This window comes from Poecilia reticulata, chromosome 21 (assembly GCF_904066995.2).
Source record: "Poecilia reticulata chromosome 21, P_reticulata-male-v2, whole genome shotgun sequence".
NCBI lineage: Eukaryota > Metazoa > Chordata > Actinopteri > Cyprinodontiformes > Poeciliidae > Poecilia > Poecilia reticulata.
The window spans coordinates 19,505,239-19,529,631 of record NC_088850.1 but is presented as its reverse complement, the minus strand read 5'-3'; the positions used below and the strand labels follow the sequence as shown (position 1 = coordinate 19,529,631).

The 24,393-nt window shown below is 41.1% G+C and overlaps 1 protein-coding gene across 1 annotated transcript in view; it reads left to right on the top strand.

The window, feature by feature from the left end:
• Window positions 1-24,393, top strand: part of LOC103457812 (forkhead box protein N3) — an 80,407-nt gene that overhangs the window by 49,490 nt on the left and 6,524 nt on the right. The window contains exons 3-5 of the mRNA XM_008398224.3: window positions 1,778-1,929; window positions 12,709-12,767; window positions 22,827-22,935. Coding sequence (XP_008396446.1) covers window positions 1,778-1,929; window positions 12,709-12,767; window positions 22,827-22,935 — 320 coding nt within the window. The remainder of the gene's footprint in view (window positions 1-1,777; window positions 1,930-12,708; window positions 12,768-22,826; window positions 22,936-24,393) is intronic.

Genomic DNA, 24,393 nt, shown 5'->3' with positions numbered 1-24,393 from the left:
GTGTGTTGCCCAAGGACACAACAACAGAGATGGACGGACTGGGGATTGAACTGGCAACCCACTGATTGTATCGGTAGTACAGTCAACTGTACCCATGTGAAGTTTGCTAATCCCTCCTGGAGCTTTAACTCAATGGTCAGATAAAGCAAAGTTGAGGTTTGCTCTGCAACGATGCATGAATATACGGGAAAGAACCTCCCACATATTCGTACATGCGGGATGTATGAATATGCATCCCACAAGAACCAACTGTTCAACTCCGAATTGAACAGTTGAGAGAGTCGGTACTGTTGAGCTGAAACCTGGAGGACAAGCAAATTCTCAAACCAGAAAAACCCAAACATTCCTGAACATATGTTTTAGAAGAATTCTCGGTATTTGCTGGCCAGACACTATCAGTAACATCAGCCTACAGGAAAGGACTTACAAACTGTCAGTAGAGGCAGAAATCAGGAAGAAAACATGGAGTTGGGTAGGACAGACTCTACGCAAACCGCCAACCAACACAACAAGACTTTCAGGTGGAACCCCTGCAGCAAGCGAAAGAGAGGCCGTCCAAGAAACACCAGGCGAGGCAGACATAAAAAAGATTGGCTACACCTGGAACCAACTAGAACGAACTACTGAGGACTGAAATCTGGGGAGTTCTACCTTTGGCAGCCCATACCCTGGTGTGGTGAAGGACAAAATATTTATTAGAACAAAATATGGATTATTTTGACAACTTTTTCTAAAACAGTGGATAATCTAAGGAGATTATGCAACAAAAAAAAAAGTAGTAAAAGACTGCTTTCTTTGTGTAATGCCAGCACTGTATTAGGTTGAAGCATCTGTGGTGGAATCATGTTGATTAAAAAGAAAGACTGGCTGTCTTTAGACTGGCTTACAACTGTATTTAGTCTTATATTATCAGATATATCTCTAGTGATGATAGAAAATGCATGGCGGGTTTTCAGAACAGTCACGACTTAATGCTTCTGGCCCATGTGTCACTTCCCTCTTTGTAGATTACTTGTTGTATTTCCAGACAGCAGAAGTCTACAGCCACTTTTGCATGTCGACATCTACCCAGCCCCCGCACCTATCATTCGACAGCGTGCCACAAAGCGATCTGAACACAACGACTTACATGGTGTTCATCCTTCGTCCCTCCACGCTCAAAACCTGTTTGATTTTGCCACTTCCACACAGAGAGGGCTGGTAGATCCACAGACGGACAGAGTGTTTGCACTGCTGCCTTTCTCTGTAATCTATAGGCTGGCTTCCTTTAGAGTATGAGCTGACAGCTTCATTAGGAGAAGGATGGGGAGGGAGGGTGCTTTGATCTAAAAATACACACAGTTGTCGCCTCTGGAGTGGAGAAAGTTCAAGTTTTCTGATCTTATTCAAAAAGCTTTGTGTTTTGTCTTTGTTGTTTTGTTTTGGGGGGTTTTTCTTCAAGGAGAGGCAATGGGAGAACGCAGCTCTGGCATTGAGAGTGTATTGGTTTTCATCCCTCAGAGTGTTGTCTATTTGTGGAACATGAGTGTTTGGATGGCAGATGTGATCTGGAATGGGTTTGGGCAGTAAGACTCAACACACACCGTTGTTTTTCTCAGTCTTTCACTCGGCAGGAATGCAGAATTTGTTCTCTGTACAGGTGGTTTGGCTAATAAGGGACGTTCGCTTCTCCACCTGGTGGCTCCGGTCCGCGTGATGTAAAGAATCCAACATGCTTTAAGGGGTTTTACTTCCAATCTGATATCTCTCTTGTTTCTTCTTCTCTTCCCTCTCTCAGAGCATAGGCAAAGGCTCCCTGTGGTCCATAGATCCGGAGTACAGGCACAACCTGATTCAGGCGCTGAAGAAGACGCCATATCATCCTTATTCGCCCAGTTTGGCCACACCTTCCACCTCCCCACCCAGCCTGCCTCAGGCATTTCACCACAGGTAAGAAACCAAGAGAGAACAGCTGAGATCTTCTGTGACTTTAATCTCCTTTAGAGCTAGATAAAGGTTGTAGAGGCCTTGATTGGAATTTCTCCATTTTGTACCTTTGTGATTGTTCTGCCCTGTCACACAACTTGTTTTACAGTTGACTATTGAGCCAGAAATAAATAATAGCTATGCGATAGTGTGTTTTGCTTCATGACCAGGTTTAGCTTGGTGGGTAAACAACTTGTGCAATTGTCAATCCACCATAAACTCAACTTCTCCTGGGTCCCAGTAGACCAGAAAGGTGTGCCACTAACCTGGTGCAAAGTTTGTTTTGCAAACTTTGCAAATAAATCCTAATGTATTTCAGTTGGTCTTTAGCTGACAGAAATACACAAAGTAGCACATAATCATGAAAATGATGCATGATTTTAAACACTAGAACCACCTTCCTGGTCTTTTTGGGGCATGTCTGACTAAGCCGGTCACAATAAGCAATAACTCAATAAATCACATGATAAATTAAACTGAGTCACAGTTTCCATTTGCATTCTTGTTTGTGTCGTTCGCTTAATCTTTTAAGAAAAGCTGCCCTTTAATATTAATGAAACGGCGTCATTTTGAGAAATCCTGCAAACATTTGTTTTTTTGCTGAAGTCCTAACTGGCAGTTTTGCATGTTTTTCCTGTTTGAGCCTCATGATGAATCTGTTTTGAAGGGCAATTTAATTTGTTTGTTACAACTTAATAATCCTTTTTATTTATTGCTTTGTTTAATTATTGAATATTTAAAAAATGTCGTCCAGTTCCGGTGTTAAATGTTCTTTGGAAATGAACATTTATCGATCTGTGAGAGTGTGTGCTTGAATTCTTATCAGTATACTAATTGAAAACGGTCTCAAAACAACAATATCATCGTTTATTGCAATAATCTTTGAGACAATATATCATCCAGCAAAATACGTTATCGGCTATGACTAAAACTAACAAAACGTTTTTACCATTGTTCTGTGTGAAATAACTCAAATCAGATTTCCCAGCCTACCAGTGATTCTGATGTTGATTTGGTTTTGGACTTTGACTGGGCCATTCTGACACCTCCATATGCTTTGATTTAAACGATTCAGTTGTATGTCTTTCTGTATGTTTTGGTGTTAGGTTAGGTTTTCTCTCTGGAATATCCTATATTTGATTTGATTTTATTTTTTTTAAAACATCACCACATCATAAATCTATCAACACCATGCTTTCATAGAACAGCTGTATTTATGGGGAGATCAAATGACCCACAGCTGGACTCTATGTACAAACTAGAGAGACTCGTCAAGGCATTTTGGGTATTTTTTGTATTTTTATTTGTAAAAACAAATAAAAACCATGCATCTTTTTTATACCACTTCATAATAATGCTCATATTTCTTTCGTTCTCTAACATACTATGGCTTAGTCAAGATGATGGATTACCTTGACCTTTGGCTGGTCTCTTACATGGTACCACTGTTATGTTTTCCCATAGTTTTACATGAAATGAAAATAAACTATTTATTTCTAATAAGAAGTAGAAAATCAAACAGCTGTACCTGATAAAACAGTAAACCACACCAAACATACTTATTAATTAGTAGCTAGTGTGAACTAATCTGCCAATATATGAACCCTCTTTATTTAACTTTTTTTTTAATTATGAAGGCATTTTTTATTAAGTGAAACTAAAACATGAACGTACAAAGTGCAATTTTCTGCTTAAATGTTGCAAAAATATAGAAAGTATTACTCGAACACTCTTGTAATGCTTTAGGTAATGACTGAGTCCTCTGACTCTTTCATAAATAAAAAGAAACAACACATTCTGGAGGAAAAAAGTTAACTGAAAGTTTGAATCAGTTTCACATGTAAAACTGATTTTACTCTACTTTCACATGTAAATGTGCTTCAGATGTTTTCATTTGGAGCAAAAGTTTCCAACTACGACACCAGATATATGGATTACAGGTGGTGGGGTGAAAAAATAAATAAATTAAACCCCGCTTTTCGCACGATAAATGACTCAAGTATACATTTCTATTAGAGTGCGTAGAATTTTTAGTGGATCTCCAAAAATTAAAGACCACCGATCAAATATGCCGTGCCAATATCCAATTATAACATAAAACCTACAGCGTGCATTCACCTCCCTGTCTCCCATCTGTCGCTGGCGCTCTGCATCAGCGCACTCCAGGCATTGGAGCTGACCTGCTCCATCCTCTCCTCCTATCCTTTTTTTTTATTTTTATTTTTTTGCACGCTGCTTTCATGCAACAACAGTCCTGTCTTTCTCGCCCTCGGGCGCATCTCAGGTAAAGAAGAAGGGGGGGAAAAAAGTCCCTTTTTATTCTTTTTTTTTCGGCACATGTTCGCTCCATCAACCCCTCCACCCCCCACCACCCTCCAACCGCTCTCTGCCGCATCTCCTCCGGCTTCTTCTACACCTCCCTCTCCCTTTTTTCTCTTGTCTCCCCTTTTAATGTCCCGCACACACCCTCCCGTTCTTCCTCAGGCATACAATTGCGACCGGCGAGGCAGCCTCCTCTTCATCTTCTTTATTTATCCCTGCTGTAATTCATCTCTTCTTTCCACTCTTTCCCCCTCTCCCTCCATCACTTTATCATTCAATTAAATCCTCCTTTGTCTACGCTCACTTTTCCACACCGCGCAGTGAGAGCATCCTCTCATCCTCGCTTTATGACCTCTCCACCTCCCTCCATCATCCCCCCTTTTGCTAACTTCTCAGTATCCTGCACCTCCATCTATCCCTGCGGATATGTCAGAGAGAGGTACCATTAGTTTTTTTTCTTTTTTTTCCTTCTTCTTCTTCTTCTTCTTCCCTTTCACTGTGTCCAACCAGCAGCCCTCCAGCCCCCCCCAACCCTTGCCGCCCCCATCCAGCCGATCTGGGCAGGTTGGCTTGCAGAGCCAGCGGACTGTGTAAGACAGAATAATTGGTTCACCATAAAATGTAAAAGTGTCATTTTGAACAATGAGGTATGGGGAAGTGGAACAAATTGGAGGCTGGATTCGGAACATGGAGGGGTGCAGGGGGATGAGGCTGTTCATTTGCATTCTGACACACACAGAGGGGAAGCGGGAGAGAGAGAGTAAGGGGAACTGGAGGTCCCCGTGTGATGCAGCACCTGCACTCTTTCTGTGTGTGTGTGTGTTTGTACTGTATTCACTTCAGTTACAGTACACAGTTATTATATTTATAAAACGTCCTTCACAGTGTGTTGTAATGTGAGATGTCTGGCTCTGCTTGGGTTTCCACAAACTCCAGCGAACGGGTTTGTGATGGAAGTCAGCAGTGAAGAGTTCCTTTTTAATCGCGCTTAAATGTTTAGATTTGACAACAAAAGGTTTCAAATAATGATTTTATTTACTTATGTGGGGAAAAAGTTGTACAAATCAGCTTGGTATTATGTGAAAAGTAGCTTTAACCTAAACCAAATAGCTGGTTGTGCCACATTTGGTGGCGGGTACTTACACCAAGTGCTAGCTATCACCGGTAATGAATATATGAATATTTTATGTCGCTGTTGAAAAGTTTTGGCACACAGTTCCTTATAAAAATGTTTTGATTCAACCACAATCAAGACATGTCGACTGCATCTATATCTGGACTTTAACTGGGCCACTGTAAAACTGTTTTGTTTTTTTTCATATTGAGGCCTTTAGAAGAAGAGTTACACTGGAAAAGACAAAATATTACTTTGTATTTTTTTGTTCATATCTCAATATACTTGAAATAAGACACAACTTACTCAATAGAAACTTTTCATCAAGACATGGTAACTTAAGCCAATAATTCTTTAATATTGTATTGAAAATTCCACTGGCAGATTATTTTACTTACAAGACATTTTCCCCATCTTTTTTCCCATAAACCAGTAGTAGTAGTAATAGTAGTAGTTTCTTTTAATCAATATAATGGATTCATTGACTTAAAATAAGTGCATTTATCTTGCTGAAAATCTATTGGTAAGTTAGTTTTTACCAGAACTCGACGATCGCAGTGCAGGTTTTGCATGAGACAAGATTGTCTTCTTGTGAAGTTACTCAGTATGTGGGTTATACAGCTTTCACTGTTGCTAGGTGCTGGAATCAAGGTGTGTAACCAGAGAGGTTGTGAAAGGTGTCTATCAGCTAGCGAAGAAAAGACAAATAGACGATTGTGTAGAATTTGCATCTTAACTTACAGAATCACGTCTTGTGTGATTGCCATCCAGACAACAGGTCATCTCTTTCAAAGATGACCTGCGAGAAACTCCAAATAGGACTTCTTAAGACCTTCCAACAATGGTTTTCTTCTTTCAAAAAACCCAGATTCATCCGATGAGACTCAACAAGCAGTGGAAAGTCTTACAGAGGAAAACCCCGACTGTACATCCTTGTATCTGTGCCTCTCTGCTGTCCGTACAGGGTTGTATTCCAGTTGAGCTGCTCCTCTCTGCCTCTCACTGACCGGTAGCTTTCTCAGCTTTCGGGGATGGAGGAGTTGATAGTTTGAGATGGTAATTTGAACAGATGTTCTCCCCAGCACAATACAGACACTGCTGAGGCATTTCTGGCTAAAGCAAAGCTGAAAGGGCGCTCTTGCACGTCACTAGCAATACCAAAAGCAGGTTCACATTGACGAGACAGACAGCTGGAGTCGCAAAGATTTGAGAGTACACTCGTATTTCAGTGCAAATGCACCCGCTTTTCTTAGTTTTTTTGATTGGCTGTTCTTTCCTTTCTGTTTCTGGGATTTTATCTTATTTATATGTTGCAAACCGCATGCGTTTTAAGTATAGGTTATACTATACTATGAATATGCTTATTTGTCGATTTCTTCTTAGAGCACACCAAAGTATTCAAAGGTAAATGCATCTTGGGAAACTGAAATACCCAAGCTGCTGTTGGCTGCCACTTGTAAAGCAGCCAATCCAGGAGTGCTTTTTATTTTCCTGATTGGCTTTTCCACCAACAGCGGAGGGAGATGAAGAAGACTGTGCATGTTAGCTCATGTGGCAGTGCTAAGACGGCTTCCACTGTGTGTACTAATGCATGTTAAGTTATACTTGGTGCTTCAACTATTAAAATAAGGAGTTAGAAGCATCTTTAGAAGGAATCTCAAGTATTCATGGATTACAATATTTCATCTTTTAATAGGCAGCTGTGGTACCCAACTTTTGGCGAATATTTTTATGTTTTACAACACTTCCTTGACACTTTTGCGTAATGTTATTATATAATTACTTCCTCTGTGGTGCTGAGCTATGAGCAACCAACAGTTGGACCTATCACAGCTTAAACCTCTCAGTTCTTCTAGTTTCGCTCTTGTGCATGTAGTTTCTCAGTAGTGACACCTACTGTTTAGGAAGAGTTCTAACAGTAACTATTAGTAAGCTGCAGTACCTTGCAAAATATTCATACTTGAATGTTTTTACATTTTTTTTTTTTCTAATTACAACCACAAATGTCAATGTATTTTATTGGGGTTTAGAGAACCGAGGTTGCCAAAAGTTTTGAAGAGGACAGAAATTATATGTGGCTTACCAAATCATTTTTGCTTTTGTGTTTGGCCCTCTTGACTTGGATGTGCCAAAATAAAACACTCTTAGTTAGTTAAATAGCAAACAGGTGGAGGTGTCAGGCGTACAGACATTAGGTATAAATATATACACTTTAGAAGAAATGCAGGATTTTTCATAGCATTTTCTCCAAATTGCAGCATCCCATAGAAGAAAGTGTATTCACTCATTTTATTTAAAAAATGTTGCATCTTTCTTTGCTTAAAACCCAAAAATAGGGATAAAATGATGGTTCCAAACACATTTCCTATAGTAGATGTTTATCATAAATAAAGATCATGTAACACTTGAGGCCCTGAACAAGTTTTATTTAACTGGCTCTTTTTCTATTACAAAGCTTACAGACTGCAATCCACCAGAGCAGTGACCCTAAGCTTTCACCCCGATATAAACAGGAATGATTTGGATCAAAGCAAATCTATGCACCAGAGTAGCCTAGTCAAAGTTCAAACCTAAATCCAATGAAGAGCAGGGGTACGGATACTTTTGTTTGCTCCATTCTGGCCTTTTAAGTTGTTTTATGTTAAATATTAGCTTCAAAACTTGCCTTTAGTTTGGAAACTGTAAGTCAACACGTTCAGGTGCGGTCTTAAGACGCTGGCCATACTCTGCCTAAGAAGTCAAGCTTGATCAATAGGAAATGATATCTCTCTCTCAAGAGCACTCACTCTGAAGAACAGCATGTATGAAGCTAAACGACCGTGAATGGTTGCGCTGCATGTCTATTACGTTAAGGTCAAGGACCGTCTCCGGCAGTTCAGCGCAGCAACTGATAGAGACGGATCATAAAGAAGGCGGGGGGCGGTTACGGTGGTGAAAGTTAAACCTGGACCGCCTCTTCTTCTTTGCTTCTTTGTCCTCTGTGTCCTGTATGGACCATACTACTGAGTCCTGCCACCCCCTGTACGACCCCACCCACCTGTGCCTGGAGGAGCAGCTGGATGTTTTCAGTCCAGCTTTGTGCGTTCAATGCGAGCATCATCAGATGGGTGTGAGTGGACGCAGAGAGAGAGAGAGAGAGAGGGAGGCAGTAAGAGACAGAGCATGCTGGGTAGGAGGTCAGCCCTATGGTGCATTCCTTCACACCCCATCAGCATCTGGATGAGAGGAAGAGGGGAGGGGGAAGGATGGATGGAAGGAGCGCGTCTCTAGGGGGAGGGGATGGTGAAGGAGCTCTCCTCTCTCTCCTCCTCTCTCTACTTTTTTTTTTTTTCCTTCCTTCCTCCTCCGGCATCCCTTCGAGGAATAAAAGCCGGACGAAGACGATGTGGCGGTAGTCAGAGGGCTGGTGGGGTGCGGGGTGGGGGGTTGAAGATGGCAGGGGGTAGGTTAAGTTGGCCGCCGTTGCGCCGCCGAGTCGTTTGCTGGGAGGAAGAGAGAGGGAAGAATGAGATGGGTGCGGGGTGGGGGTGGCAGGGAAAACAGACAGGCTGTTAGCGCAGGAAAAATATGTTATCGCCGTGGCAACGCAATGTGGCAACTCTCCATGGCAACAGCAGGTGGCTCAGGGCTAAAATTTGCGTTCCTTGCTGTTGATTTGCCTGTGCGTGAATGTGTGTGTGTGTGTGTGTGTGTGTGAACGTGGCTTTGTATTTGATACAGTTAGGACCATTTTTCTAACGAATACGACGTAGCGGGGACCGACTTCTCCTTGTGGGTCCCAAACACAAGGCCCCATACGAAGTACTGCATGTGCAGGTAACTGTTAGAGTTTGGGTTAGGCTGTAGAAAAGAATGGAAGTCAAGGAAAAGTCCCTGGAAAGATAGAAAGACATCCTATTTGTGTGCGTGTGTGTACACGCCTGCACGTGTGCCTCTTTCAGCTGCTTAGCCCAACATAAAACACAACTCGCATCACAAAGACAACTTGGCAGATGAGCGGAAACAAGTGCTGGTTTTGGACTTTCCAGCTTCTCCAGGTGTTTTCTCTCCTCTGTGTGTGTGTGTTTGCATACATTATAATAAACCTCTGTCCATGTTGTCGCTGACTGTGTTAGGGAGGGCAGCCTCTCCTGACTGCAGAATTGGGGGGAAGCAGTCAAACGTGCAGTATGACGGAGAGCTAAAGACTACTCAACCTGGAAAAGCTCTTCCACTCGCCCCCCTCCTCCTCCGTCCGTATCCCTCCATCTTTCTGTCTGAATTATGGCCTCGCCAGCAGAACTGCGCCCATTGTCTTCTCGCGTGACTGTGCTCGTGAGTGAAGATATCTCCGTCTATGTGAGAAATGCTGTCATTACCTCCCTCATTAGTGGTGCAATGATCACCTAAAGTGAGTCCCCAGCTTTGTGTGTGTGTGTGTGTGTGTGTGTGTGTGTGTGTGTGTGTGTGTGTGTGTGTGTGTGTGTGTGTGTGTGTGTGTGTGTGTGTGTGCGGTTGGTGCTTTTTTTTGGTACTGTTTCAATGGCTTCTTGAGGGTTTAAACTTGGATCTGGGTAAGGGGAATTTGATTGACTGTTGGCATGGGATTGTTTGAAATACAGCTGCACAAATCCTACATTTTCTGGCTGATTTCTTATCCCTGGTTCCGGTTCTGTTAGCCATGCTAAAACTGTCTCTACAAGTTTTTCCTGGAAAATTTAGATCCTTACCACAATATGAGACTACGTTCACACAGCAGGCGAATGTGACCGAAATCTGACTTTTTTTTTGCCCAAATGCAAACTACATCTGAATTTTTCACGGTAATCTGAAAGGCCCAATTTGGATCTTGAATCACCTTAAAACAAATCTCATTTGAGCCACTTCCATGTGTTTCAACACATACTAATCTGGTAAATAGTTTTCAAAGCGTCTGCAGTCTGAATGGTCATGTCGCCTTTAATCCGGCGTTTACGTCATTGGCATGAGACATAATTCTGCACCAGAAGAGGCCAGACGCAAGAAATTTACGTGTAAACAATGGCTGACAAAATTGTAATCATAAAATTATGAATGAAATTTGTTCCACCGATGCGCATCACATCACAATCCCACCACTCTTTGCTCTGTCTGTGCATCCAAACAGACTTCACTACAGAAACTGCAGTCAATGCTCCACAAAACACCGTTGCTACTAGTTTTGTTTTCTTTTTATTAGTTCCCTTTGTGTTTGTTATGATCTTGTGACAATAATATCGGCTCTAATTGCTAGATAAACTTTAAAATCAATCCATAAATGGCTTCATCCATTATTACCTACGTAAACAAGTTCTTATGTTCTTCTTCTCATGCTTGCAGGTCCTTTTGTGGTCGTAAACCGTTCACACAGAAGTCTGATTGCATTCACATTTCATTATGAGAATAACAGACTATTCAAAAAATAATAATTTTTGAATTATTATTCAAAAATAATAATTTTGAATAATATTCAAAATTATTCCGATTTTTTTTCAGCAAAAAAATCGGAATCAAGACCTGCTTTGTGAACGTAGCCTGAGAAAGGCTGCCGATATTTCTGAATGTGTTCTGCTGAAAGTCTTGCCTTCTCTTTCGCAACCTGAAGGAATGCCTCCCGATGTTAGGAGAACTTGAGTTTGCGATGCAATTGTTGAATACAGTAATGACCATATTGATTATAGTTAACCAACATTTCTTTTTGTGAACAAAAACGGCAGAGAAGATCTGTCAAAGCTTAAATACATTATTAGAAAGCAATATTTTGCTTATCCTTGGAATATTGCAACAATTATTAATACTGCTGCTAAAATAATGTATGTATTTTTATGGTAATAACGATATGTATGGCATTTACATGTTGTGGCTTGGTACCTGGACTAAAGCAAAAATATGAATTATACACGTGATAAATGTAATAGTTTTCAGGTGGTTGTTTCGTAGAAGTCGAGAAGTCGTTTTATTTTTTTATATTTATTTTTATTTATAGAGCCTGTTTCATTCACAGCGTGGGCAAAACAAAGATGTATCTATATGATAAAAACAAGAACAAATGAAAAAACAAAGTATGTTAAAAGAGAACAAATAGTTTGCCAAACAGAAATATTAAGTTATGTTGGTTTGAAGGACTTCAGAAAGTTTTGCTGATGATGATGTAGCGACTAGAGATGCATGTAAAAATCTTAGAAAGCACAGTTTCTTGAATAGTTAAAAATATTAAAACTAGTCAAATAGTTAAAAGCAAGAATAATAAAATAGATGAATAAATAATATTCTATTATATCAAATTGACTTTTTATTTTTACCTTTATATCATGTCATAATGTTATTCCTTCATCAAAAACACACCTGGAGTGTTGCTTTGATTCTGTCATGCGTGTTTTAGAAATCAATGAATCTCTCCTGGCAACCATACGGGGGTGATGAAAGCCTCCAACAGAGCAAAGAGCTGGAGCTTCTTAAAGAGACAGAGGCCTAATTTCAAGGCGTCAAATTGCGAAGTCAAATTTCTTTTAAGTGATGTTTGATATATATAGTGTTTTTATAACAACTGAAGGTAACATAGTTACTTGATTTGTGCCATGAAATGGCAACATGTGCCTGGAAAATACGTAATACTGCCCTTTTAACGAATGGCGTTTTAGAAAAGCACTACCACAATAGAGTGACAGATGATGCAGGTTTAGTATCAACACAATGGCTATCCTGTCAATGAGACAGGTGACTGGATTGGCAGCAATAGGTTGGGGAAGGGTAATTCTGCTTTCCTCTTTGCTCCAAACAGCCTCTAGACACTCTGACCTCTTATTGTAGATTGAAAGGATCTTAATCTGTTTGTATGATTTTGATGTAAATCCTTATAACCCTGGCTTACCTCAATGCCAACAGATAACAGATTAGTTTTTCCACGCTCGCTTCAAAATGCGTCACCCCGGACGCACATCGTTCCGCCTTAACCATGCCGTTAATGCACACGCGCCGCCGAGAGCCGGCCGCGTGCGAACGTACCGGCGGCAGGCGGTTGGAAGGGATTGGGAGTAGAGGGGGGCGCTGTCATGAGAAATTACCCCCATGGACTGCAGCGTGGAGGCTGTAATTCTCTGAGGTAATCACAGGGAATAATGGCAACAATGGGACACCCGGGATTCTAATCACTATAATCAGAAGCATTGGCTTATGGACTCAAATTCCTGCCTCGCGACGAAGCCGGCCGGGCTCGACTGGCTGCTGCCGCGAGCTCAAATGATTGACCAGTTCTCTCTCTCTCTCTCTGTCTCTCTCTCTCTTCCTCTTTCCTTCTCCTTCCTCTCCAGTCCTCCATTGTGGTCGGGGAGCCCCCTCTTCAGAAAGAACGGAGGAGTTCTTCTACAAGGTACGGTCTCACCTCCGCAAGTCCCGTTCTTGTTTGTGTGTGTGTGTGCGTGCGTGTGTGTGTGTGATCTCTCTCTCTCTCTCTCTCTCTCTCTCTCTCTCTCTCTCTCTTTCTTTTGTCTTTTTTATTCCCTCGCCCTCTTTCTCCCTTCTTCCCCACTCCACCTTCCACGGATGTGCCACCTCCAATCATCTCAGTTCCAAATCCCTTCTTTTTTAGAGGCGCACCTTGAGAATACCAAGCTCTGAGATCTGACTCTTGGCCTGCAGCCAGAAGAGGAATGCTTTTTTTTTCTGTCTACAGAAACATATTTCAGAGTTGTTGTTTTTTTATTATTTAAAAAAAAAGAATGAGACAATAAGAAACAAAGAAACCGGAGACCCCCTTTTCCACCGCCCTCTCCCCTCATTTAGCGTAACATATGTCCACTCTCACTTCCTTTTCCCTGTATTTTCCATTATTCCTCTCCTCCTCCGCCTCCTCCTGCGGTGGCTGGACGGCAGTTAAAATGGACATTCAATCCCAATCAGGGAGCACTCCGGGAGCTCGCCGGGCCGCCGAGCCCTAAATGGAGGGGGAAATGGATACATTAGGCGTCTGAGGCGAGCCCTCCATCGCCGCTAATAATGGAGTAGTAATGGTCAAGGAGCCGGAGTCGGAGAGAAGAGAGGAGAGGGGGGGAGCGCCTGAGAACCTGGACTCCCTCTAGTCTGAGTGATGACTCAACGCGGACAGACGGACAGAAAGGGAGGCAAGCGAGGGTTGACTTGGAGTGCAGTAAAGGACAAGAAATGTGTCTTTTTTTTCTTTTTTTTAAAGGAAAGAGTGCAGGAATGGTCAGGTGTGATGTTCAGAGGCAGCAGGGAGAAAGGAAGTTGTGACAGACAGCCAGAGGCAACGACAAGCAGAGGGTAGGAGGAAGGCGGTGGTGGGAGGGGTTGGGGAAGGGTGGTTAGTGGCCTCACTTATTACTTCCATCTCCCATTCCCAGAGCTTTCAGAGCTGCTCTGCTCTGAGCTGATCTGGCCTGAAGTCTGTCTGTCCCTGTCACCAAGACAGCAGCAGTAAGAACACAGCGACAGTCTCTGGGAGATGAGGCCCCATTCTGACAGATTACCTCCCTTACCCCCACCCCCCCAAGTTACCCAATCACAGGGTCAAAAGAATAAAACACATGTTAAAAGGGCAGAATTGGGTTTGCTGTGGTGGCGCAAGGGTTAAGCACAACCCACATATGGAGGCCTCCGTCCTCGATGCGGCTGTTGCAGGTTCTATTCCCGGCCTGGTGACCTTTGCCAAGTGTCTTCCCCTTCTCTCTTTAGCCACTTTCCTGTCAATTAACTGTCAAATAAAGGCCACTAGAGCCAATAAAACCTTAAAAAAAACATATAAAAATAAAAAAGGGCAGAATTATGTAAAGTTCGTGTTTTTGGACCTTAACATCGTGTTATAATATTATTCCCTCATCAAAAGCATACCTGGAGTGTTTCTGTGATTCTTTCATGCATGTTTGAGAAATCCTTTAATCTCCCATAGCAACTATATTCAGCTGTGCAAAACGCTTGGGTGGACTTAGCTCTGCCTTCGAGGTCGCAGCTACTCCTCCAAGCTACAATTTCCAAGCTGTCAAGGCTGACTCCCCCACTCAGCTCCTTCAGACTAACCACCAGCAATTAGCAAACTTAACTGTGTATCTGCTGAGCTCATTTTAAGAGCTTATTCTCAGTGAAAAGTTGGTTAAAAAAAAATATATATATATATAAACTTTTTTAAAGGGTTAATTTAAGAGTCATGTTGTGACAACTTCCCGAAGTCGGAGTTTCAGAAAGAACAGGAGTTTCTTAAAAAGACAGAGGCCTGATTTGAAGGAGATAAATTACAAAGTTAAATTTCTTTGATGTTATATTTGATATAAACAGCATATTTCTAAAAAATGAAGGTAAAATAGTTTTGTAATTGCACTATGTGAATGGAAAACGTATAATACTGTCTCTTTAAATAGAAAGTAAGTGATGTACAAAAGATTAAAATGTCAAAACTGTTTCTGTAACAGCAATATAAGCTCTCTAGAAGTTAATATAGTTTAAAAAAATACACAAAAAAAGCAAGTTTTCTCAAATAATCGACTAATAATTTCCTGATACCAAAAGTGTAAAAAGTGTTTTTTGCAGCTGATTTTCTTTGTAGTAAGTTAATAAACACAGAAAGCATAATAGAACTTTTTTTTTACAGTCGCCGCAATATTTTTTCTTTTTTTTTTAACCATTTAATTTTATTCACCTTCAAAATCAATGTGCTTTTCATTTAAATTCAGCACAGTATTAAATTAAACTCTTTATAATATGAAGCTGATCCTTTCACGTTCACCTCGAGCAGCTCAGGTAATATATTTCCTTATTGTAATTAAGAATACTGATATGTCATATTAAAACCTACAGTCCCTTGCTAAAGTATTAATACTCATTCAACTTTTTTCATATTTTCTCACATTACCACGACAAATGTGTGTTTTACTGGGATTTTATATGACAGGCCAGTTCAAAGAGCCTCAAAAGGTATATAGTGTAGTTTGTTTACATGCAAAAATCTGCAGTGTGACTTATATTTGCCTGTAGTCACCCCTTTACTATGATTCCCTTAATTACAATGTCAATGCAGTTTACAAAATATGTAATGATTTTAAGTTTGGATTTACAGCTATAGATGACAGACTCGGAGCGATTACACAATTTCAAATAAAGCAAAAATATATGAATGGTCCAGTAAATAAATCAATATACTTAAAATGAACCAAGTAATTTAAAAAAGGAGCATATATCTAATGTTTCATAATTTAGTAGACATTCATTTTTATTGTTTCAGTTTAGTTATAACAACTCAGTCATAATGTAAATTTGACTGTTTTTTAAAATTCTTCCATTTATTCATAGATCTATATAGTTCTATTTTTTATTATTTAACTTTTTATATTGTTTTTCCTCCCTCCACTCTACTTTATGTCCATGCTGTTTCCTATTTTTATTTTACCTATAAATGTCTGCCTCATTATGCAAATGAGGAGGGGCGGAGTCTTAAGGCTAGACCTTCTTCCTATTGGTTGGTTAGCGTTACACTGCATAGACCAAATCTACCTGCTATCCATCTTTGTTGTGGCTACCGGCCACAAAGGGACTCACAGTTTTATCTCCTGAGAGATTAATTATCCAAACGGTCTAAACAGTGATCTCAACTCACTATGTTTCTTAATAAGTTTCACCGGTTTCTCTGCTGATCATTGTCAAACTCTTGGGGTGTTCTGTAACTGTGGTGTTTGGCTACTCCTTCTGGATGGGAGTGCTATTGTTGATGTCATTACTTTCACCGAAACGGAAGCGACGCAGCCTTAAAATTCCTGAATTCGGGTATCTTAAACTAAGGCCATAGTGTATTTAATTAATCAAAAAAAGCATAATAATTTGGCTTTAAATGTGTAATTTCCAGGTCTTAAATTTTGCCTTTACAGCACTATTTAATCTCGATTATTCACTGTATTTATTTTTTTTCTTGCCGGACTTTTCTATCAAGCGAAACATATTCATTGTTTGTGAGACAGTAGAGGCAAACGCTTACTAGCTGCTAACATACTCTTGTTCGCAATCTAGCTTTTTTGCATCTTTCCTGGGTAAGTCCAAAGTTATTGCCAGTTGTCTGGACAATGTTTGTACATTTCTGTGGTGATATAGATCTTGAATTCAATTCATGTTAGCAAACACCTGGTGGAACTGCATCTGCTGAGCTCATTATATGAGTTACTTCTCCCAAAGGTAACATAGTTACTTGATTGTGCTATAAAATGCCACCGTATGCCTTGATGATGTATAATACTGCCCCTTTAAAAAGTCTTAAATTTGAAATGGGTGAAACCTACAGAAACCTTGTTAGTAGCAACTCAGATGTTTCCTAGGAGTCCTATTTCCAACGTTGATCAAAACGAAACTGGTTTTACCTGAGCATCTCCGTTGGTTAACTTTAGGCTCGTTTCTGACAGAAAAGAAGAGACTTGTTTACAAAGCTGTATTATATTACCGAAATCAAGCGCTACTTTCCTTTTGTCTGCCCTCTACAAGTTCCAACACATGTCAGTCAGCCAAGCTCTTAAACTCTCCGCCCGAGTGTCAGATAGACAAGCCGGTTAGTCGTCCAGTTAAACTGCCAGCAACTTCATCCCACCAGCAATCCAGGCTGTCATTCAGCCAGTCAGTCAGACAGCATTAGCATGCATCCTGCCCTCAAACATTGCTCTTGGTTTAACACACAGCAGCCAGGCGGACAAACGGACAGGGAGGGGAGCGGAAGGAGAGTGCCTGTTTTGACTGAGCGAGAGGCCGCCTTCAAACGGTTGCAATCTCAAGGTCTGCCGGGAGTGACCTGTGAACCCGTGGGGCTGTGAGAGCAAGAGCTGAGCGAGCGTTCCTCTGCCGGACGAGGCGAGACTGCGCAGCCCGGAGGGCCATGTGGAACTCATTTAGGAGGAGACAGGAGGGAGGCAGGGAGAAGACGCAGGAAGCAGACAGAAGAGAGGGCAGCTGACCATGCTTAAGGGGGAGGGGAGAAAAAAAGCAGACATTCTTTCTAGGAAAATGCCTCAGATGCAAACAGTGTGTTCTCTTACCATCAAAAGGAATTTTTTACAGTTGAACGGCTTGAGGCTTTTAAGAGCGAACCGCTCAGTCAGTGCGGTTTTGTCGCCTCATCTCCGCAGCATATGTCCCAGGCTTTTCACCTGCAGAGACGGCATACATGCTCAGTAGGAGATATGAGTCACCAGTGTACACAGAATGGCAGCCAGATCAATACAGAGGGTGGTTGGCTGGGGGCTATGGAGGGGGGGAAATATCAACAAGAGGGTGGAATTAGATGGACAAACAGGGTTTATGAGCAAGTGCAAATACGAAAATAGAGAGAGGTAGAGGGGAAAGAGTTGCCCACGCTTGGACTTGGCAGCCACGTGTTTGTGGGTGTGTGTTTGTGTCCATAGTTCCTGCGCCGTCTGGAAGTCTTTTAGAAAATAAAGTATGGAAGTGTAGTGGTGTTTCTCCCTCAGGCCGATTCACTAAGTATCCATCCGTCCATTAATCCATCCATCTGTTAGGCTGTGTATTCATCATCTTCCCATCTATCTGTCCTTCCATCCATATATCTCTATCAACTACCCATCCATTGATGTATCCATTGATGTATCTATAGGTCAATGCATTGACCTATAGGTACATAGGTCAATGCATTGGCCTATAGGTACATAGGCCAATGCCAATGACTTCTAGATGGATGGGTTTCCATCCATCTAGAAGTCCATCCATTAGACATCTACCCATTAATCCATCTCCAAGTCTATTCACTAGCCGTCCATCCATCAATCTATTCATCCATCCACCCAAGTTCCTTCATTAGTTGTCCATCCATCCATCCATCCATCCTGTAGTCTATCCAATAGTCATCCATCCATCTAGAAGACCATCCATAATCCATCCATCTAGAAGTCTATCCTCCATCCATTCATCCATTAGTTATATTTATATCCATCCCTCCATCTGGTTTTGAATACAGCTCAGAGGTAAATTCATAAATTCTTAGTGCGTTTTTGTATTTCTCTCAGATTTAGAGGCACAGAGGACTCTGGATCTGTGTGTCTGGAACAGTGCGGGGTTTCTCTGCATGTTGAAGCGAAACAGTCCTCGGGTTGGTTCGCCGTCGCTGTGTCAAACACAGCCTGGTATTTCCTCTCGCCCCCCTGCTTCTTTCTATCACTTTCCCTTCTGATGCCTGATCCTCCACTCTGTGGCATGTTGCTATGGCAACGCAAAGCCCGATTGGAGCGAACGGGTGGGGAAGGAGGGGACGTTTGCACGTCAACCCGGGAGGACCTAATGCGCTGCCCACACACTCATATTACATCTTTCTATTTTCACAAGGACTTTACATTGACTTCCATTCATTTTTTATTCATTTCTACAGCCTAACCCTTAACCTAACTATTACCAGTACATGCTTAACCCTAAACCTTACCTAAACTCAACTCACAGTTCAGTCCTAAACCTAATTACCAACACAAAAACAGCACATCTTCTTATGTGGTCTGATTTTTGGGCTCTATAAGGAGTATTTGGTCCTCACAATGCAGTATTGGTTAGAAAAATGGACCTTACAAGGTGAGAAAAACTAAAACACACACACACAGAGAACCATGCAGCAAGTGATCAAGATTACAAAAGAGACTCTGTGCAGGGACTTACTTATAAGGTTATGGAGAGCAGCGCTGGCGATATCAGGGGCACGGCCATGCTAACAGCAGTCAATGAGATTACTGTGGACACAGCGGGCCAAGGGAGAAGCTGAAAAACACACTTCCAACGACAAAAGCACCAGCAACTCCCATCATATTTCATCTGGTTGTGCGACTCGCGTGAGCCACAACACGAGCCAAATACACCAGGCTGTTTTCTGGGGGGGCCTCGCCGTGACAACTTGTATATTTTAATGAGCTTGCGGCTCCTGGGGCGAATTAAATTTCTCCTCATGACATCAATCATAAATTTAGCATTTGGGCTCAGATTTAACATTGGGGTGGTGGCGGTGGTGGTGGGGGGATACAGGCTTCAGCTGCAGCGTGTTTGTGCTGCGGTACATGTTCGCTGGCATTTGCACCTCAACAAATGCGTCTGTGGCAGACAAAAGGCAAACAGCGGGTCATCATTTGCAAAACACGAGCTGACCCCAGAGATGACAGCTGTTTTAGTGAACTGACGGCTCGTGGTGAGCAGTCTGCGTTGAATAATAAGAGCTTTGGGCTCAGATCTTTTCTTCTTCTTCTGACCTTCGGGAAGCTTCCCAGTTCGGTCCTTTTGCAGAAGTGGGATGGCGGCCTTTAGACGGCACGGCCTTGGAGGAGAATCCAGAAATTGCTCAGTTTTATTTGCAGCTTGTTAATGTTTCTCTCAGTTCTGACTTTAGTTTTATATTTAGACACATTTAGCTTGCAGGCATTGAGTATTCAAGCTTTAAAAACGATTTTTTTTTTTTTTTTGTCAGTCTCACAACACACAATAGGGTTACAGTAAAGCCTGGCTTTATAGGAGTAAAATAAATGCTTGGATTATTTTACTTTTATTTGAACGTGCAGGTCTTAAACTCCATGTTTCTAGAGCACAATTTGAAAATAGGCTGTTTGTTCGTTCTAAATCACTTACTTTGAGAACTATTCACAAAATACCTCAGCATATAAGCCAGGAAGAGTTGGGCAGTATCTATTAAGCTTTTTTCAAATAAAGCAGTGTGTGACATGAGAGTTGTTAAAAGTTCTATTCTTATGGAAACCTGGAGTAAAATACCAAACTCTTAACAGTTTATATGGTATCTAAATGTTTTTTCTAAAAGTTTAAATACTTTTAGAAAGTTCTCTTTATGACATCAATCATAAATTTAGCATTTGGGATTTCTAAACTTTTTCTAAAGTGCAAATACTTTTGCCTGTTATTTAAGGCAAAAGCAACAATATTTGCATTATTGCATTATCCTTTGCATTATTTTTTTAAAATAAAATAACACTATTTTGTCTTCCTTTAAAAAGCAAAGGAGGAAAAATATGCTTTTTTTTAGCCAGCTGGGTTGCAGTGCACAATTGGGAGAGAGGTGAGTGTTGGGCTAAGAATTTTATGCCTATTTTTTTCTCTCTCTCATTTTTCACTTCCAACAATCTGTCAAGAACAGCAACCCAGAAGCTCCATGGAAACAGTGCAGAAATCTGCAGCGTAGTAGTCCTCATATCTTGCCTGTATGAAAAGTGGATATTAGTAAGTCAAAAGAAGTCCAAGTTGACTTCTTCTGAACATCATGGTAGGGGTTGTATTTCTTCACCAAGAACATGGAGTCTCATCAAAGTTGCCAAGGCAATTGACTTTAAATCAATCTTTGAAATCTTCTTGTTGCATGGCATAAATTATTTCAACTATTCAATGTCCTTGGGCGGACTTCTCATTGAGATATCATTTTCTTTAAAAATGTCCGGAGTCCACATCCTCACACCTGAAACAAGTTGTACTTATTCGGTCAGCTTAGACCAGTCAGAATCTTGTTCCAAGAGTCTTAATGGATGTAACTGGTATAGTAATTGAACCCCAATTCCACTGGGAACCATCTACAATCCTTCTAACACTTCCTGCTCCTTACTTGGACATTTACCGTAATCTAAGGACATAATTAGCGCAAACGCCTGCATCTCCAAATTGTTGCCAGTAGATCACCTTTGAGTTAAGTACCGCCGATGGAGGGAAAAGAAAATCATGTCGTTTAGCCCAGCTTAAGCAGGTCATTAATAGGCAGGTTGTTCGGCGAACTGCAAAAATTAACAAATACAAGTTGGACTGACCAAGTGTTAAAAATTAAATAAACATCTTGTACATGTTTCTGTCTTTAAATTACCATTTTACTATTTTAAATTTGCACATTCTTTTACGCTGAGCATGTTGTCTTTAATGTCTGTGTAGCGTTATTTTTATTATTATAAAATTTGTCCTTGCTGTACAGTCTCTTACACTTCTTATTTTTGTATTTTTTTGTTTGGGTGAATAATTATTTTTGAAACTTATAGCACCAATATTCAAATGCCCACATCTTCTTGATTTTTTTAACATTTATCTTTCATTTTCGTGTCTCTGACATCATTGGAAAGCTTAGAACTCACATTTTTATAATCTGCAAATAACTCAAAACCAGTCACCAGTGCATGCTTATACCTCCTTCAACTTGATTCCATGGCACCTGAATTTTTCCACCTTTAAACAAAGCTTCCATACAGAGTATCCACATATCTTTAAAAAGTCTTAAATAAATTTTTTAAAAAGGTAATTTGGCCTTAGATGCGCTAATCACAGGTCTTGAATTTTGTAATTGCAGGACTATTGAATCTTGTAAGTAGCTTTTTTTGTGGGACTTTATACCTTCTTGCAGGACTAATATAACTTTGCTAACCAGCAAACTAGCTAGCTAGCAACGGTGTATTAGAGGTATAAGGCAAGCAAAGGTTACCAATTGATAACCAGGCTTTCGCCAACTTCTTTTAATATACCTTTGCTAGCGAGCTAGAAAAGGTATACAACCTTTGCTAACTATGCTAGCTATATACCTAGTTAGCAAAGGTATATTAGAGATATAAGACTAACTAAGGTATAAAAGCTAGCTAGCTGTCACTGGTGAGTGAAAATGTATCACTAATTGGCTGGAAGACGTTTGTTTTTACCACTGGCTCACTTCTGTTGCCTGCCCATATGAAGATTCTCTAATCGTCCTGCATATTTAGAGTTCTTTTGGTCGCATATTTCATTCAGTCTGTCTTAAAATTTCTTAAAAATTTAATTTTTAACAACTACCCTGCTATAAACTGTCATTGAAGAAGCTTTTAGCAAAAATGCTGGGACCACATTTATTTACTGAGCATCAGCTGCTTTTTATAGTTTATTTTTGGAAAGCGAGTAACTCCAAGGAGGTTTTATAATGGGTCTAGCTACTTGAAAAATCAGTTTACGGTGTGGGTTATCGCGGACATTGTCTTTTTTTATGCTGGTTTCTGACTCATGACGTTTATTGAGTGGAGATGTCAACCTGCAGGTTCGTTTGTAGGGTAAATACTGCCCAAATTCCTATCTCATGAGCAAAACAGGAGTACTTCAGGTCCAGTTTGAAGTGCCGCCACCGCCGATTTCCCCCACACGGCGTCAGACGGGCTGTATTTAGCCGAGACCGGCGGTCGTTGCTAATCGAATGAATCAAAGCGGCCCTAACTCATTTATAACGCTTTCCCGCTCAATTTAAGCTCGCCTTGCTCATCAATATCGCCCCATCGGTCTCTTCGGACGGCCGCTGAATTCTCATCGAGGCCCGATCAAATATTTTCGAGACGGTTCCTCTATTTTTATCCCTCCCTCCTTCATAAACTGATTTAAGGGCTACAGGTTGCAGGAAGGATCTGTATCGATGTCCTTTTCTTTTTTTTCTTAAGTGTTTATAAATGGTTCTCTCTTTCAGTTCCCCGCAGCGTGATCCAGAACGGCGCTCGCGTCAGGAGCCAGGCCCTCTTCCCCGTCATCAGACCCCTGCCCGTAAGCCCCGTGGGGAGCAGAACCTCGGCTATAAGGTTGGTAAACTTTGCCCTCAGACGTATAATTAATGGGATTTCCCTGCGCAAACGGATCCACCTACACCCGCAAAAGGAGAAAAAAAAAAGAAAAATTTCCACTCGTAGTTTACATAATTGCATCTTTATTGTCTCCAAAAGTCAGGCTTTCACATGCTCCCCCTGTTGCTCTGAACATTTGATCCAGGTGTGTTTATGTAATGCGCTCCTTTCCTCAAAAACACACACAAACAGGTTTATTAGAGGGAAAGGCTTTTTGATCCGGAGAACATATGCGGCATGCACGGACACGCACATCCATCACCAGAGCATAAGAGTATAATGGTCGGCGCGGCGTAATGAATTAAACATAGCCGAGGGCTCACTGGAGGTATGCAGTGAATATTTGATCACTGCGAGGGGCGCGTGTTTTGCTTATAAGATATTAATATGCTAACTCTCTCATTCTGAAGGAGAGGATGTCTGCGGGACGAGGCACGCTCCTGAAGCTGCTACTGATTTATGGCTTTGCAGGATACCCCCCACCTCACCTCCCTCCACCTCCTTTAGTGCTGCACACAACACAATTCTCTCACTATTACAGCAAAATATGTTCAATTGTATGATGCTCAGGGCCTGAAAAGTATGAGCATCCTTTGAACTTTTCAGAAATTGATCAGTTTGTGATGGATCAATATAAATCAGTTCTTAATTGTGACATGTTTAAAGGTGCAGTATCATGTAAAATTGACTTTTTTTAGCTTCTCATCATGTTATGTTATTCCCTCATCAAAAACACACCTGGAGTGTTGCTTTGATTCTTTCATGCATACTTGAGATACCCTTGAATCTCCCGTGGCAACCATTCAGCTGTGTAAAACGCACTCAGCTCCTTCAGACTAGCCACCAGCAATTAGCAAACACTTGATAGAACCACTCATCTGCTGAGCTCATTGTAGGAGCTCATCTCAGTGAAATTCTGGTAGAAATGTTAAAGGGTTAATAGAGGAGCCATGTTGCGATGACTTCCTGAAGGCGGAGTTTCAGAAAAAGCAGGAGTTTCTTAAGGAGACAAAGGCCCAATTTTCCAGTTGTTAAATCTTGTAATCAAATTCTTTTAAGTCATGTTTGATGTATGCAGCAGTTTTTTAACAACTGGAGGTAGTATATTTACTTGCTTGTGCTACAAAATTATTTCAGGAAAACGCATCACACTGTCCCTTTAAATAACTAAAGTCAGGTCTCCATTTGCATTCAACCTCCTTCACTTTGATAACTCTAAGGGGATTTTCACACTTGATAGTTTGGTATACTCGGCTCAACTAGAGACCAATATTGCAGCATTCAGCTGTTCTGGTTCTCTTTCACACTGCACCGTGTCAAACAATCCAAACCCTTTGAAAAAACCTGTGGTGGCACTGCACCAAGAACCACTGAGGGAAACTATACGAGAACCTCAGAAGAAGACATGAGCGCAAC